The sequence below is a fragment of the Lycorma delicatula genome, chromosome 2 (assembly GCF_047948215.1).
Source record: "Lycorma delicatula isolate Av1 chromosome 2, ASM4794821v1, whole genome shotgun sequence".
Lineage (NCBI taxonomy): Eukaryota > Metazoa > Arthropoda > Insecta > Hemiptera > Fulgoridae > Lycorma > Lycorma delicatula.
The window spans coordinates 79,269,646-79,288,272 of record NC_134456.1 but is presented as its reverse complement, the minus strand read 5'-3'; the positions used below and the strand labels follow the sequence as shown (position 1 = coordinate 79,288,272).

The window sequence follows — 18,627 nt, the reverse complement described above, 5'->3', positions numbered from 1 at the left end:
GGTAAAATGCTTCATATGTAAAATGTCATTTTCACAAATATTTTATAAATATTATACACAAAAGAAGGTAAAATACTTCATATGTAAAATGTCATATCTGTACTTGGGTGGATTGAGTTGAATTATATATATAAAAAATATATATGCAGCTGAACAGCATTAAGCTGATCAGTTTTAGTTCAATAGAACTGGTGATTGACTTAACAGGCAACAAATAACCAAATAAACTAGTACCCATCATCTTTCATCTTTCTTTTTCCTGTTTAGCCTTCAGTAACTACCGTTTAGCTAATTCTTAAGAGGATGAATGAGGATAATATCATGAGTGTAAATGAAGTGTAGTCTTGTACATTCTCAGTTCGACCATTCCTGAGATGTGTGGTTAATTGAAACCCAACCACCAAAGAACACCGGTATCCACGATCTAGTATTATAAAGGGATCACCCAGACTAAAAAAAGCTCGCATGTCAAAGTCAAAAGTGAAATGCATGCTTGTGTGCTTCTTCGATTTCTAGGGAATTGTTCATAAAGAGTGGATGCCTCCTGGACAAACAGTTAACCAATATTTCTACAAAGAAATTTTAGAAAGACTTCGTAAACAAGTTCTTCGTGTCCGTGCCAACATTGCTGATAATTGGATTCTGCGCCATCCCATACTGCTCTACAGTACAGCAATTTTTAACCTCAAAACAAATTTCAGTACTACCACAGCCACCTTATTCATCAGATATCGCTCCGTGTGACTTTTTTCTATTTCCAAGAGTCAAAATGGCGGTCAAGGGACACAATTTTCAAACAACACAAGATATCCAAAAAGCTGTGACGAGGGTCTTGGAGGATATTACAGAAGATGAGTTCCAGAAATGTTACCATCAATGGCCGAAGCGCTGAAATAAGTGTGTGCAATCAGAGGGGAACTACTTTGAAGGAGACAACACTTAACATGAGTAAAACGGTAAGCAGCATTTTTTTTCACATCAGTCTCATTACTTTATTGTCACACCTTGTATATACATATAGTAGCATATATATAGTATACACATGGCAGTTGTCTTATACATATATATATAAGAATAAGACAACTGTGCTGAACTATAACAAAGTTTGCAGCCCATTATAAAATAAGCACAAAATAGAAATGAAAAGTAAGAAAAAAATCATCATACCTTAAGTGTATCTGGATCAACATGCCACAGGCAAATCTGTCCGTCATAACAACCAGTAATTAAAGTTTTCTGATCTCTTGAAAGATGGACACAAGAGATGCAATGAGTTGGAGCAGTCTTGCCCCACAACACTACTGGTACTACTAGATTTGTTCCAGACATAATTCTAAAAAAATGACATAAAATTCCATTAAACAGATAATCTTGATCTTTACCTATTACAGTAACACAACATGTCATTCTTAAAAACAGCTTTAAATTAGTTATGCTCGTCATAAGCTATGCTACATATTAAAACCTTTTTAAATCAGCTCAAACAGCCATCAGAATGTGCATCTATTATGTTTTGAACCTTATTGTACATAAAAATAAAAACAAGTATAATTTTTTTTTTGCTTTAAATTTTTTGACAAAATTTCTTTTATTCTTTCACTCAACAAACATTGCATAGCAAAGTAATACCAGCTTATATTGTTAATGTATCTTTCAGAAAATGACTTGCTGAAATTACTCCTACATTAACACATTTAATAAACTAGCGTCATCTATTTTTAAATACAAGCATGTCTACAGAAGACAACTACTTCACATAAAAATATACAGAAAATATGTTAGATACACTTAATAGAATTGATAAAAGCTGTTTAGTGATGGTGGATAAACATTTTAGGCGAAAAATAAATCACCATTTGTGTTCAAAATAAAGACAAAATCAAGAATAAAAAATTAAGATAAAAAAAAATTAAAAAATTAATAAAAAATTAAATAGTAAATTAATTATAAAATTAATTATTAATAATTAATTTATTATTAATTATTTTATTTAAATTAAATAGTAAATTAATTATTAAAAAATTAATTAAAAAAATCAAGAATAGAAAAGAGTGAGTTTTGACCAGGAAATGATGTAACTAACAAGAACGTAGGTAAAAATGTTCAAAAAATTAATCTGATAATACAAGGAAAAATGAGACAACTGATGAACTTAATGGCACTAAGACATATTCACCAGTTTACCAAAGTAAAGCAAAAACTCAAAGCTCAGTAGCAACTTCTTAAAAAAAAATAAAAACTGGCAAATTACAATAAAAAGCAACATTATTAAACTTTTAAGTTTTTTTTTTTTTAAATTGTTAGTGTTATTGTAATGTTACTTTATACTTTTTTAACAAATTACAATATATTTACACATTTCAAATTTCTTTTAGTCGACTTTCATATTTTGTATTCTTAAAAAAAAATCACATTTCACATAAACTTTATTCTAGTTCAATGTAAAAATATTGGTATGCTAATTCTTATCTTTACTGAAAGTTGTCAAATTACATTAGATTATTAATAATAACTTTTTTTTAAATGCAATATACATATGTATATACATGTTGCATTTAAAGATTTCAAAATTCATAATTTCCTCTCTTCGGTCACTCTCCTCCTTACAGATTTGAAGGGATGAATTGTAGAGGTTTTAATGCAATGAAAAACTCTTTCTAGCACATGGTCACACAAGATGGATTTGAAGTAAATTTGAATATGAGAATATCACCTAAAACCTTTTTTAGGTAATACTTAGAATACAATTTAAAAAACCAACTGTAAATTGTTTGACAGAAAACACACAGTAAAACTCAATTTATTACATTTGCATTTACTTTGTAAGTGTGATAAGGTGATATTTTCTAAATTTAATTCTTTGTAATAACTACATAAAAAGTCAACTGTACAACATGAGTTTTTTAATGCATCATATTAGAAATCAGTTCATATTTTTTAAGGATAATTTGCCTTAACTTAAGCTCTAGCTTTGCGATTACAAGTATCTTTTAGAATAATGATGGTGATCAATAATAATAATACCATAATCCAACATCAGCCAATAAAAATAAAAACATAGTAATACTGTTTATTTGAACTGTTTATCAATATTTATGGACATTTCTATTCAACCACAGAATTTGTCTTATTTTAAATAGTAATTACTTATGTGTGGAATTCAAAATATTATAACAATATAAACCTACATTAAAATTGAAAAATTCTAATTTGTTATTTCATCTTGATAAAAATTACTTAATTATCACTATACATACAGTAGCATGAAAAAAAATGTTAATTGATTTCTTCACAAAAGGAACCAATTTTGTTTATTTTTACAAAAGGCTTTTACACAAAAAAAAAAAATAATAAAATTTGCAACAGCAACTGTTTAATACAGAAAAAAATGTCTGCAATGAGTGGTAACATTTTCTAACTTTCACTTTGAATCTGGAAGGTTCTAGGTTTGAATTCTTGTTAAGTTTGGCCAATTCATATGCAAAAAAGACCTCTTTTATCATCTTTACTTTAAAAAAATAAAATAAAATCAGCCTATAGTTACTAAGAGAATAGATTAAAAAAAAGAGAATCTTGCTTTAACAGTATTGTGTAGATAAATGTAAGAAAGGAATAAAAGGGATTGATCAAGGTGGAATTCTGGGTAAAATAAATAAATAATCAAGCATGTACAAGTTTCACAGAACAGAAAAGAAAAGTTGACAGCAGAAGTAAATAGGAAATTAATATACCTATTTTGGTTGTATATGCCTCAAACATAATAAGAATTTATAATCTACAATTTTTTATTGCATAACTATGTATGTTTGATGGCATTTTTTGGGTAATCTAATAATATTAGAACAGGTTAGTCTCAAAAATGGAAAAGTCATATTCTCACTATCTCAATCCAGGCTAATTAAAAAAAGACAGGAGTGAAGTGATTTCTGTTAATTTCTCAACAAGTGTACACTGTTGTTTATTAATAAGCCAAGCCCACTGAAATGCAGTTAAGTATTCACCCATGAAAATGACATTTTCACAATGTTCACTACTGTAAGACTGGCTACACAGGTGCAGTTTACTTGATAATTCAAAAGAAGCAATTTCAGTATATCCTCCTGTATTTCAGGTTTTTTATACGCATTACAGTCAAAACATTATAACTTCAAAAAGTAGTAAAAACCAACAAATTAATGTACTCTTTCTGTTATAATAATATATTATGTAAACTACTTCAACACAATACGGGAAATTTCAGATTTAATTAACTGGAAGAAAGTACTTTATTCCAGATAATATGGAAGCAACTGAGAATAATTTCATATTGCCTTACACAAAATTTCCTGATCACCTCCAGAATTGCATAGAATATTAAAGTAGTTAAATCAACTATAAATTATTCAGTCTTCACAGAGAATTTCTGTACCATACTTTGTTTCAAGTTATAACACAAAAAACTTAATTAGAAAAAAATGCTGTAAAATAATACGTAACATTAAAACTGTCCTGGCCAAACATATTCAGGTTCAACTCATCAATACAAACAGATAAAGCCCCATCTATTTGTGTTTTAAGTAAAATTTTTATTTTAAGAATGAATGAAGAAAAACAATGTTTTCAAAAGAATAAATATTTTAGAAAATTGGAAGTAACAGTTGTAATCAATCATACAATTCTGTTATTTGTAACCAAATTAATGAAATAATAATTTTATATTTCTTTGGGATTTGTACCTTACCTGCAATAAACGCATCACAAACATAACAAGAATTGGATCATAATACTTCAAAGCACATTAATTTGGCACCACTTTCTGCTGGAAACAGTAGATTATAGACACAGTATCTACTCAGTAAGAGAACTAACAAAACTAACAGAAAACACACTATAAAACAATAAAATTAATACATATAAATGGTTTTTAGTCGCCACCAATTTTGGGTTATGAAAGGAGTTGATGCAGAAACCCATAGACAGCGATCACAATCATCAAAAACAATTTTCATTTTTTACCCTTTTACTTATTAGAAAAAAAGCTTAATGTAACAGTAACCTTTTTGTTTTTCCTGTTTAGCCTCCGGTAACTACCGTTCAGATAACACGTTAGAGGATGAATGAGGATGATATGTATGAGTGTAAATGAAGTGTAGTCTTGTACATTCTCAGTTCGACCATTCCTGAGATGTGTGGTTAATTGAAACCCAACCACCAAAGAACACCGGTATCTACGATCTAGTATTCAAATCCGTGTAAAAATAACTGGCTTTACTAGGACTTGAACGCTGGAACTCTCGACTTCCAAATCAGCTGATTTGGGAAGACGCGTTCACCACTAGACCAACCCGGTGGGTTAATGTAAGTTAATATAACTTACATCAGTAACTAACTGTTCAGTGTATATCAATTCACAAATGGTAAATTTAAATGCAACTTGAAAAAAAAATTAAAAGATTTTTTTTACAGAAAAGATTTCTGAAAGCCCCAACATACTTCCCAAATAACTAAATGAAAGACTAAAACAAAATAGCTCTATAAAATCTTACATACAGACATACAGGCTTTATTTGAAAACATGGTAGTGATGTATTATAATCACAAATTGTAGAAGCAGTATTTAATTATTATCCAATTTATTTATTATATAAAACAAGCAAACTTATCTTATTAATATGAATATATGTACAAAAATTTGCATTTATAATTTTATACTTTAAATATGTAATTAATTTTTAAAAAGACTGATTTTGTTACCTGCGATTGCAAGATTTTTATAACTACAGGTACACTTGAGAGCCAAGGGTACCTAAGAATTCTTTGAGAAAACCGTTTTCTACTTCCAAGAGCAGAAGAGATTTCGCAAAACAGCATTTAAAATATCACAGCACATTATTGAAGAAAGATTTGTATACCAGATTGGGAGCTGATACTGAACTCATAGACATCATTGAGATTTTTTCCAAGATATAATATATATTAAAATGAAATGTAAATACCAGATAATTTCAAACTTAATTCATAAAAAGGCTAAGGGCTTAAGATGTTTGTGTGTACATGAAGCTCAAAATTTTATTACTGGCCTGAAGATTTACGATACTTTGAATATCCCAATAAATCAAATTTTTTAATTAATGTGAATTAATTAATTAAATTATTTTTTAATTAATTAAAAAAGTATTTAACGCATAATATTATTGACCAAAATGGTTGGGGGTAAAACAAGAAAAGATCCATTAAATCTTTACAATGAAATATTTCTGAAGTGTAACAAGGAAAACAGTGTGATTTTAAACACACTGACAAGTAAAACCCCATTTATAAAACACAGATTTGGTCGTTAACTATTTCAAAATTCAATATACTGTAAAATAGGCTGAATAGAAAAATAAACTAAAATATCAGTAACAAAAAATCAATAAGTAACAGAAAATTCTGCAAAATAAATACAATATTTTTTTACCAAAAGTAGATAACTGACATATAGAGAGTCAGGGGTTACCTAAATCTATAACTACTTATACCAGCATGAGATGCAACCATACTTAAGAATGGCAATGCTGTTTTTGGAAAATTACATTTAAGCCTCATGTCAGGTGGTGACCTGATTCTATGAATTAGAAATAACTTTCTGTTAAGACACCCAAAACAATTTTTTTTAAATTTGTGTTATTTCAATCCTATATAGTTTAATTATTAACCAGTTCTAAGCAGTTGTAATCCAGCAGTACTTGCACAAACCCACTCTTAACAGTACTTTTGTTAAAATTATAAAACTACCTTGATCTTACATAAGTTACACCACAATAATTTGTTACTTCTTCATAAATATATATCAAAAAAAGAGTAATTATTAAATTAAAAACTCTTTGACTAAATTTTGCTTAAATGATGTTCCCAAAACTGAATAAGGAATATTGTATATCAGAAAGCCAATCCATGGTACATACTGTTCTCATAATTTATAAAGTATGTTGAGCAGATTTTAATTCTCTAAATTCATTATAATAAACATTTATAATTAAAATACAATTACTACAGTCCAATGTTAGTAAGAAACCTACCTGAAATGAAACTTTTGGTGAAAATCATAAACTATTTAATAGTTTTTATTTTGGACTACAAAATAACTGAATTAGAGTTAGCACGGTTTAACATTTCTAAATTAACAGTAAAAGAAGAAACACTATTAATAGAAAAAGATAAGCTAACATTAAGTTAGCTTAGTTAAGATTTCATTATATTTGCAAACAAACACATATATTCTAAACCAAATTTAAATTATAATAGTTCAACAGAATCTTGTATTACTAACAAATGAAAATTAACTGACTCTTCATTTAAACTGTAAGCAATGTTCTGCACTTGTGTTTGGGAATTAATTATACGAAAAACATAAAAGAAAAATATAATGGACGTTTTTTATTCGTTGGACAAAGAAGCAAAAGAAAAATTAAATATTAATAATTTTTGTTGTACTTAGTTAAATTAGTGTACAATGTAACAGACAATAGTTTAAAATGAATATATCATAAATCCATAGTGGAAATACTGTAATAATTGTTTAACGTAACAGCAGTAATATGTATTAACACTACCTATAAAATTTTCAAAAAACAGTAATTAAACAGAATTTTTAAATTGATCCAGAAAGTTAATTGAAAATATTACCGTCAGGTGTTTAAAATTAAGTTAGAAAAAAAGGTTCTCTTACCTTACTAGTCTAAGACACTCGCAAAAGTTTAATTTTCAGATACTAAATTCTGGGCTTTAACTAATTTTCTACCACTAGTTTATTCCATACTTCGAAACTAAAAACTACATAACAACACTGCCGTCAAAACATAACGACATGATTAACATTCCACCTGACTGATAATGAAAATCAGCTGATTTCGACTTACAGATTCAATGAAACAAAATTTCCCTTCGGTGCATGGATAACAAAAATTACTACTTATAATAGTTTGATTTATGTTGTTAGAAATATTCTAATTAATATTTTTAAACTCTTAATACTGCTTAGAAACGTGGCATTTAAAAGTATTTTTTATATTCATTGCAAAACTTCAAATAAAATGAAGTTGATAACAAACACGATTATAACCTGCTTTTTAAATATTACTTAATAAAAAGGAATGCATTTTTTTTAATAATGTTGAACCTAGTAAGGTATGCAACCTATCGACATAATTATGATAAATAATATTGTTTTTTAGGTGTGGCTTCAGACAAAAATGGCACACTGATAAGACTAGGCGGGAATTATGATTTAATTTATTATTATGAAACCTTAAAAAGAATATTCATATGTTCATTTACTTGTAAATCTTGAAAAAGTCTATTTACAGATAAGTGAAAAGGTAATTAATATTAACACACCTTGGAGGTACCTTGGGAAGTTTCAAGTACTGCTTTCAGATAAGTCTTAACAAAATTAATAATTTGGGTGTTACATGAACACTTGAGAGTCAACATTTTGATTACTTTATTTTGGGATTTTTATATATTCTTTTCATAAATTACCATTTTTTTTTATATTACAAATTGTTGTGTTTGCAAATGGGAAATGAGGTGGACATTACTGTTGTTTCTGCCAAATGAAAATAAAATGTGCATTAAAAAAAAAAAAAAACAATTGCACTATCAGTTGGGAAAAAACAGGTTGAATTATTAATCTGTTAATGTTTATGACTCATTTTTCCATTCATTACATTGCTAAACTGCTTGTTTTAGTATTTAAAAACAACAGTTTCATTTTAATATTTCTCTCAATGTGTTGGTTGCATGTTTTGATTGACACCAGCAGATACCATAAATCATTTTATCACAAGATTTGGCAGTTTTATGTCCCTTTTATTGTACACTCTAATATTACAGTTATTTCATGAATAAAATTTATTTAGTTATGAAATTGTTTAATCTTAGCAGTTAGCTTGCAGTGTATTTAATATTGATAAAACAACAGTTTGTTGGGCAAATGACCTGTTATCAACAAACAGTTTACTCACTTTATTTATTTTCTTTAACTTATTGTTTGTTAGAGTGAGCCGACAACTCTAGTGATTCAATGTATTTGCTATGCAGTATTACTATTGGATGAAAAATAGTTGAAATGAAATGTCAGTTTGTTTTTTTCTGAGAAACAACAGTTTAGTCAACCTGTTTGATATTTTCTGACACTTCACTAATGGAAAATACTTCAAAATGAGGTAAACAATTAAAGTGAAAAAAGATTCGACTCACTCATTATAATTAAAGGCAAAAGTTTAACAGTATAGTTTAAGTATAGTGGAATAAATTAAAATTTTAGAATGGATTTAGAGGTCCAGTTTTACTGATAAAACTGGGCCTCTTATGATTGATTTAGGCTTATTGTGTAGCCACCATACAGGAAAAGGATCTCCAAGTTGGTATACATATAGCCTTTATCAACAATCATACTAAAGGGATGCACTGGCTCTCCAGGTCCTGTCATCATTCATATGAACCTGGCAGCTTTAAACCACCTATACAACCAAAATTAAAGTAGTAAGAGGTCAAGGATAAGAAAAATGGGTAGTTTGAAAGAAAGGATGATTAATCTCATAGAACCCATAGTATGATCCAAATCATAAATCAATAACATAGAAACCACAAAAAATTTGACAGACTTAGTCACTGATGACCAATCCTACACACAATCTTTGGGAGGCTATAACATTTTTGCTCAGATGGAAAGAGCACATTTCTGATAAAAAATGTTGAATATATGCTGCAGAGAAAATTGCTTTCCCTTCCCTATAACAAAAAGGGAACAATTTTTAAGTGTTCCTAAAGAAACACAACCCACATCTGAAATTACATACATATATAATATATGTATATATATATATACACAGTTAAATCTAAAAGTATAAAGTCTATAAATTTATAAAGTATTTAATCCTAAACGTACTTAATTTACTATTTATGTCTTGAAAGTGAAAAAAAATCTTTGTAAAGAACTCTCTTAATCCTATTTTATATATCTAATGTCTTTCTTTTACAGTAAAAAACAGTAAAAAAAGTTTTGCTTAGATGATAATCCCCCAAAAATGTTAGTTTTTACATGTAAAATTAACAATTGAAGATGAACGGTTTTTGTCATTTTCTCATTATGAAGCCTAGTATGTCAGAGTAAAACTACTGGAACTTATTGTTTTATGACTTTAATATTGTACTCTTGTCTGCTACATTTACTCTTATATCTTAAAAATTTGGATTTGTTTATCACTAAATTACATTAAATGAGATACTTGAATACTTCAACATATATATACACACATTGAATTTCAGCCAATCTGCCAAGTACAGAATTAAAGAAACATTCTTACCTTTATTTCCTTTTCATTATAGCACTTTTGGTCATAAGCCAATCCTCAGTAATTTTTTCTGATTTATCATTATCTCCATTTACATATACAACTACCATTCAACAATTTTTTACTTGATTACTTTTTATAACTTCGGTTATTGAGCAAAATAAAAAAAAAAAACTTTAAACATTTACAGAACATACAGTTGTTCAGTAATTTTTTTTTTTTTTTTAGTTTTAAAACATTCACTAAAATTTAAATTAAAGTTAAAATTTTTTTACTAAAATTATTGGTTTGCTTGGTATTTCTCCTGCCACCATCCCCAATCGGTTGCCCTAAAGAATAAGACCGAATGTCTGTGCCACAACTGACTACTGAGCCTCGAAACAGTTTAGTGACCATTGTCCTAACTAGCTCCTAGAGCTAATCTAAAAGCATGAGCGGAATAAGCATGGTACAATACACCACTCGCTTGCATGTCCTACTGCCACTACTAAAACATATATAACTATCAATAATCAGATTTATCTTGTCAAAAGACAGCAATTCACTGCCACTCAGAACACTGAATGCCAGCAAGTACCTGTCCACCATTAAAGCACTTGTAGCCTTAATCTGGCTGGTAGCTAGCCACATCTCTCAGTTAGCTTCTTATAGCAGTACAGTAGAAGTCTTTTCCCTCAGGTAAACTACTGATATTGGTTGAACAAAGCAACCGCATCAAGGAACTCCCACACGGTTCGACAATGCAGCTCTCACCACATTGACTTGCTGCTTGTGAGTGGCCAATTTTCCCCTTGACTTCTAAGTTCCAGGATGGCCTGTGTTTTGACCCCCCCCCACCACTTACAAGAGCTGGTCAGTCGAACATCATATGTTTGTTCGACTGGACCTCCCTGCAGATGCACAGCTCATCAGCTGCCAGATGGAACTGAAACAAATTTTGATTAAATTTACATGGTTGCAGAGCACTTGGGGTCCCATTGCCCTTAAAAATGAAGGAGAGGCATACCATCCCCCCAGATCCGTATAAATCTATGGAAGGACCTTCCCTTAGTCGTGGCATGCCATTCTTGTTGCCATACTTCCATCGCGAGGCTATAAAGCCTCCTCCGCAGCCAGGAGATGAGCAACTGTTTGAAATTTATAACTGGTGCACTGAAATCACTGTTCTGCTCCAGTACAGGCCCGGTTCGAAACTGCATCCAAAATACCTTGGCCTCCCTGCCTCTTCGCAATTTTCACATGGCCTCCTGAACTTTCACCACTAAATCAATTGGGAGAGGCTTTCCCAATACAGAGCTAGCCTCATAGGAGGTTGTTTTAAAAACACCAGTGCATACAATTAAGGCTCTGCGCTGGGCACTCCCTAAATTTTGAATAAGTGCTCGATTTCTTTCCAACCTATATGCCCAAACGAACAACGCGTAAGAGGTCATACTTTCAAAGACACTGACACCGTACAAAGACATGTACAAATGACGGCCTGACTGCCTGAAATCCTTTCGAGCATTCCTCCATAGCTTGTGTATACAGAGACAGCGTTCGCCGCTACTTGCCTAATGTGGTTGCTAAACAGCAACTTCTCATCAAACAAAACACCTAGGTACTTAATGAACTCGAACTCGGCTGATTACACAGCTTTTATATTTAAAACAGGGGTTATGACTATATGATAATTTATTTGTCTGCACCCTTGAGAAGCATAAACTTCGTTTTTGCCACAGAAATCTTTAAATGTTGAATGTCTATGTGGTTGATAAAGCTGCCTACTCTCGGTCTTCTAGAGTCGCGAGTTACCACGAAATAACAGGAAAGTTATCGGCGAAAGCATGGGCCGTGACCCCTTCCGGGAATGTCAGTCCCAAAAATCCCTCAAATACCAGGTTCCACAGCAAGGGACCGAGAACGGAGCTCTGCGGGCTTCCCCTGGTGACGGACTTTTCCACAACTAGTTGCGCATCCTTAAACAGAGCCGTGCGATCAGACAAGCAGTCACGTACAACGGCCTGCAGGGCTTCGGTATCACTGCGGCGTTCAACTCATAGAGGACAGAACAACACAAGGAAGGAAATGCTGCCTCTATGTCAATAAAAATTACCAAAACATATTAACAGTCGGCGCTTTCCACCTCGGCAAGAGTATTTAAGATGCAATTCTCGGTGCCAACCCCTTTCATGAAGCATACTGGTCTCGATTTAGAAGTGAGTTCGTATTGATGCTTTTCCAGAGCCGTTCCACAACAAACCTTTCAAGCAACTTGCCGATTACCGGCAAGAGGCTGATGGGAGAAGAGGCAAGAGGCTGAGAACAGCCTGCCAAGCGGCTCTCTTATGACAGGCAGCAGATGATAGAAAATATCCAGGTCAAGTTGGTCAATCCCCGGTGCCTTTCTTAGGACCATTCGAGAAACCACTGGGTCTATATCTACGGGTTACACAGCCCGTACGCTAGGGAATGGTGTCACACTCGTCCTAATGCCTACTTCTGCTTCAGTGTTCGAAACCATTGCAGTGCTGTCCAGTGTTCGATGCGGGTTTGGTGGTCGAACCACATTTTAACATTTGTGGCGATTTACCTAGCGTTTCTGGATACTCTGTTTCTTGATGCTCCGGAGGCTGAGATCGGCGTCAGGGCGGGTGATACACCATTCTCTGGCGTTGCAGCGCCTCCCTGGTTTTGCGCTGCAACTTGCGCATGGAGTTTTGCCAAAACTTGAGTTTGGCTTCCTTGATGGCATGAACTTATTCATTACGGGCGCGCCGGTAGATCCGCAAACCTTCAGGGCGCACGTCATCAACGATAATCCCCGTTAGGGGGCGACATTGATATCTTATCCTGGCGGACCTAACTCTTGCGCTCAGTACGGTAAGGTCAGAGGACCAGCACTTTTTCACTAGTTTCCGCCTGCGTTTAACAGATGGCTGCTCCCTATAAGCAGGGATCATGACGGCTCCAGGCACTCTCCGATCAGCGGACTGACCACTACCTAACCTACCTTGGCCGAGGCCGCCGTAGGACCCTATCGTAGCCAGTCTTGATGGCCCGACCGAATTGTTCAGCCATTAATTCCACCTCCTCCTGTGCTCCATGCGCCATTCCAACGCCTGCAAGGCAGCCGCACATACGCGCTGTGTCCACCTAAGCAAATATCACATAAGCAAATCGCCCGTCACCAAGGTGGCGTCGATGAAACTTTCCTCCAGTTCGGAAGTGAAAGTCGGCGGTTGTTCTGCCTAGTTAAGCAGGTAGAGGTTCCTGGCTTCAACGAAATGTGCGAGACCAGCACCTGGGGGTCAGTAAATGGTGAACCCCAGGCGGAGACTTGGCGTTAGTGTCCAGAGCAACCTGCACTCTGATGCCCGGGAGACCGTCCAGAATCCGCCCCAACTTCACCAACAATCATCTCCGCCGGATAGATCTCGGGTAGTCGATCGCTCAACAGAGTAGGTCTCTGTTGAGCGATCGACTACCCTCCCTCTATCTACCAGTACGAGCCAATCTTGAATCCATGGAGCCCTCGGAAGATCATAGCATTTGATATGGCGGTTGTCAACCCCAACCGCCATATCAATAATCCAAATGGATCCAACGCCTTTTTCCAATTCTGTAGCATCTTCTATTAGGACTGAAGATTGCAAGACGTCTTCAGGCCAGCCTCTCAAAACCAGCGGTTCGAGGTCTGCGTCGGTGACCCCACCATCAATGAATTAATCTTCATTGCACATCGTTCCCTTATTTTATATAACTCTCAATGATGCTGTTTTGAAATATATATTAAATGCATTGCTAATTTGCCAAATATCTGATAGTAGAAAATGTTCATTATAAATACTTAACTTTTGCCAGTTGTTCACTGAATTTACAGTAATCACTTTCCTCATGATTACATCATAATAAATTAAGGTTTTATGATGTTTTTTTTAGTCTTTTGGTCCTTTTCGTAAAGTTAAAAGATTCTAACCTTTTAATTGTTATAATTCAATGTAGATCTTAATCTGCATTAAGACTACTATTCTGTTTTATATAAATTTATTTTATAAAGAAAAATATTGCAAAAGGTTTTCAGCAAATCTATTTCAGTTTGCATTTGGAGAATTATATATCTCTGGTATACTGTATTACTTTTCCCCTTTTTTAATTGAAATCCAACAAGTTTATTGTACATTTTATATACAAATTTATTTATATAATTAATATTTTTTTAATAATAATATTATACCTAATATAAGCCTGCACTTTTAAGTGATTCCTGTGATATTAATCAACAATTAGGTAATGTGTAAAATTAAAATTATTTATTTCTTCTTATCATGATCACTGAAAACAAAAATGTTCCATACAGCTAACTTTAAAATCACATCTATTGAGTCCCATTTATTTGAAATAGACTGTTCATTTCTCCATTAAATAGACACAATAAATATAATGGATTGTTTCTTTACAGAAGGGACAGATTATTTATTGCTGTAAACTATCTGATTCAGTTTTTCTTCTAGTTATGATAGATAGCCAATCTATGGTGAACAGAGTAATGTTGTTATTTGTAAAGCTAAACATCTGCTCTTTGGTGTACTTAGACTACAAACTCTGGTCTGGTCTCTTGATTCCAACACAGTTTGTGCCTTGTAACTGATTTTTTTTCAGTGCTATTTTAAACTGGTGGTCAAGTGTGTACCTTTCCCAGTTTCTGAATTTTTGCTAATTGATTACTTCTGCAACGATTTTACGCCATATATATTCAGCCACGTCTCCTCTGTTTCATGGAGATTCAGAGTTTCAAGGTGTATGATTTGTTTGAGCACCCATCTCATCACGGTGGTATGACACAGCAGTATGAAGCCAGTCAAGTTTCTAAAAAATCTGAGGTTATTTTGTTAACCAGGGGAAGGGCTCGACTGTACCCAGTAGTCAATAGAAAAAGGACCTTTAGGTTGCCCTTCACAATAGTCTGAAGGGGCTTAAAATTAGAAACATTAGAGAGACCAGCAAAGGATTAGTTGTAGTTGCAGATGACAAGGAGACAGTTTGGGTGATCACGGAGTCTTCGGCTGTCAAGTAATTGATGCAATCCTAAAAGGATGCGTAGGCTCTACATCATTGTTTATGATATTGACCACATCCTTTCTGATGGGGATGTTCTGTCCCAACTAAGGGAATAGAACACTGATTTGGATGAAGCTGCTTTTAGATGGGAATGTAGGCTGGTCTTTAAAATTGGTAGGCGTGATGCCCAAAGATATCATGGAGTTTTTGAGGTAAGTGCTGGTCTCTTTCAGAGGTTTACATCTGGGGATAAATTATTTGTTGATTTTGGATCCTGTCAGGTCAAAGAATAACTTGATGTTCAAAAATGTTTTAAGTGTTGTAGGTATGGCTACAGAGCCAAATTTTGTAAATTTACACTGGTCTGTGTACATTGTGGTAAGGAAGACCACAAATGCAATGATTGTCCACTGAAATCAGAGGCTCCGACCTGCATGAACTGCAAAAGGTTGCGTAAGAATTATAAGCAGTCAGTTTCTAGTAGAGAATGCAGTTGTTACTTGCAAGCAGTTGAGCTATACTTTAAATCACTTGATGGTTTAGTTTGGTCAACTGAATGCCCAGGGTGCTTATGTAAGCCAAGTTGAGTTAGGTGAAATTGTTGAGCGATGGAGCTTCAATGTTATTTTCCTGCAGCATCCATACATGATTAAGGGTGATCTGCCAGGTTTTTATGGCTGGAAAAAGTTTTACGTAGGACATAATAGCATGTCTGCTATCCTGTGTAGGATGTTGCTTGATAGTGTCTTTGTGTGACAGGCTTCTGACACACATCATGTAATCATCATCATGTAGTCATCATGTAATGGGCAGGCTTGTCATTAATGTCAGGACTTGATTGTTGTCAGCTTGTACTTTCAGTGTAGGGATCCCACTGAGGACCATCTGTCAAGATGGGATAGGGTCTTTAGATTGATAGGCAATTGTCCAATCCTTATAGGCGCTGATGTTAATGCCAAGTTGCTTTTTTGGCAAAGTGGGATCATTGATTTTAGTGGTGAATTGGTTGAAGGTTTCATTGTGTAGCATGATTTTGAGGTCTTTAATGTTGCAGACCAGTTGGCCACCTACGTTGGCATGGTCGATAAATGGAGGTCCTTTTGTGGCACTAATATTGATATTACCATTAGTAGGGATATCCCTGGTAAGATCCTTGAATGGTCTGTGGTTGATGATTGGTCTAGCGATCATTGACTAATACTTTTTGAACTGATGGATGGAGTGCATGATGTTCATGGAAGGCATTTTTCTGTTCCACAGTGGCGCTTCCTGCACAGGAGGCCTAGATTTTTTAATATTATTGAGTCTGGACGAGCTCCCATTAGATGACCTGACAGAAATTTTTACTTTTGTGTGGTAGTAGCTGCTGATAGTTCCATTCCCTGGGGTTCTGGCCAAGAACGTGTAGCAGGCTGATGGATTCGGGGTTTGACTGTGATGATGCAGTCTGTGTGTCAACTCAGGAGAGCTGCACAACATGAAGGTGATTCTGGTTGGAGCACGGCTGTACTTGCAGATTATCACAGGGAGAAGGCCAGGTACTATCATTATTACTATTATTTACTACTATCATTATACTACTACAGGTACTATCATTATTAGGTCCTGTAAGCATAATTCCTGGTGCTCATTTGTTCAGGAGCAAGAAAATAAGGGTGCTTTGGGTGTTGTGTACAGAGTCCTTGGATATAAGCATAGGAAGGAAGTCCTTTTATCAGTCCTTTCGACTCAGAATGGTGTTGTGATGGACAAAGATTGTGTCCTCCACATTTTGTTAAACGATTTACTTTCTGATGACACTGAGGCTGGTAAGCCTTAGTGTCACCAGACTAACATGTCCGGTGAGAAATCGCTGAATTTCAGTATCTTGAGAATACCGAGGTGGAGGTTCATGAGGTGGTCTGTAGTATGGCATGACATAAAGCTCTCAGATATGATTATATTATGGTGGAACTTGCTGTTTGCTCGTTGCCCATGATTCTCGGTCCTTTGACTAGGATTTTTAGTAGGAAGCTTTCAACTTGATATTTCCCAGCATGGTTGAAGCATGGAGAATTGATATTGGTTTTTAAAGGTGGCAACAGAGACCCTACTGTTAGTTCTTCTTATCAGCCTTTGACACTCTTGGCTGAAATTGGAAAGGGTTTTGAGAAAGTTTTGTATGTTCGTATTATTAGTAGGTTAACTACTAAGCACTTATTGATGGACAGCCAATATGGCTATCGTCCCGGTAAGAGCACGGAGGACACCATATTGAAGGTGATGAATACTGCTTCCTCAAGTGTAAGTAGGTGTATGTTCTTCTGGATATATCCAGGGCTTTTAATAACTTATGGTGGCCCTCTGCCTTGTTTCAAATGCAGAAACGTGTTGTACGTGGAATAAAATAAACATTCTCTCAAGTTATTTCGCCATCGAACCGTCGTCCTCCGTGATGGCAGCTCGGAAGTAGGGAAGATCCTATCCAAATGGTGCCCGCAGGGCAGGGTATTGAGTCCCCTTCTTTGGATAATTGAGTTCGATTCTATGTTACGGTTGAGGTTGCCTAGTGGTTGCCGCATTATTGCTTATGCGGATGATGAGCTATTGCTGGTTGCGGGGGACTCGCGAAACGAGATAGAACTCCGAGCTGCTCGTGCATGTGAGATTCTCAGTCTGTGGACATAAGACGATTTTTAGTCCAGAACACAATGATGTTGTTAAAGGGTAGGCTGGCCAATTCACGCTGAGCATGGGTTTCAATGGCTGGCCTTCCCATTAGGTATGTTTCTGCTCAGAAATACTTGGTTGTAATCCTTGATGATTAGAATCTTCAATTCAAGGAACACCTTGTTGCCAAGAAGGCTGTTGCTGTCTTTTTTCGAATTTCCGTACCATGCGTATCCTCAACAAGGGTGTAAGTGTGGCTATTATGTTATACCTTGCGCCTGACTGGACTCATCACATGATCTTTAAGTATTATAGGGACATTCTTTTGAGAGCTCAGTGTCTCCTTCTGTTGGCTGTTGTTGGTGCTTACAGGACTGTGACACGGGAGGCACTCTGTGTTATTGCTGGCATTAAGGCAATAGATATTTTTGCCACAGAACGCAAGAATAAGGAATGTTACATTTCCAAACAGGATGGTCTTCTTACTTTGGAACGTATGCAGGAAATTGAAGACTAGGGTTTTACATTTTGCCAGGCCAGGTGGGATGATTCCCCTGTTGGTCGTTACACGTATGGAAAATTTTTAATTGTCTGATTTTGCGCACGGTTAAGTGGATTT

General features: G+C 34.3%; 1 protein-coding gene across 9 annotated transcripts in view; it reads right to left on the bottom strand.

Annotated features, from left to right (window-relative positions):
- Positions 1-7,836, bottom strand: part of Rbcn-3B (WD repeat-containing protein Rbcn-3B) — a 409,024-nt gene extending 401,188 nt beyond the window's left edge. For 8 of the 9 annotated variants that reach the window (XM_075355582.1, XM_075355590.1, XM_075355586.1 and 5 more), the window contains exons 1-2: positions 7,691-7,836; positions 1,168-1,333 (exon numbers count right to left, since the gene is read on the bottom strand). In XM_075355582.1, coding sequence (XP_075211697.1) covers positions 1,168-1,329 — 162 coding nt within the window. In that variant the 5' untranslated portion in view covers positions 1,330-1,333; positions 7,691-7,836. Of the gene's footprint in view, positions 1-1,167; positions 1,334-4,720; positions 4,796-7,690 lie in introns of all 9 variants that reach the window. The other variant, XM_075355583.1, reaches the window with a different exon arrangement.
- Positions 7,837-18,627: the final 10,791 nt, after the last annotated feature.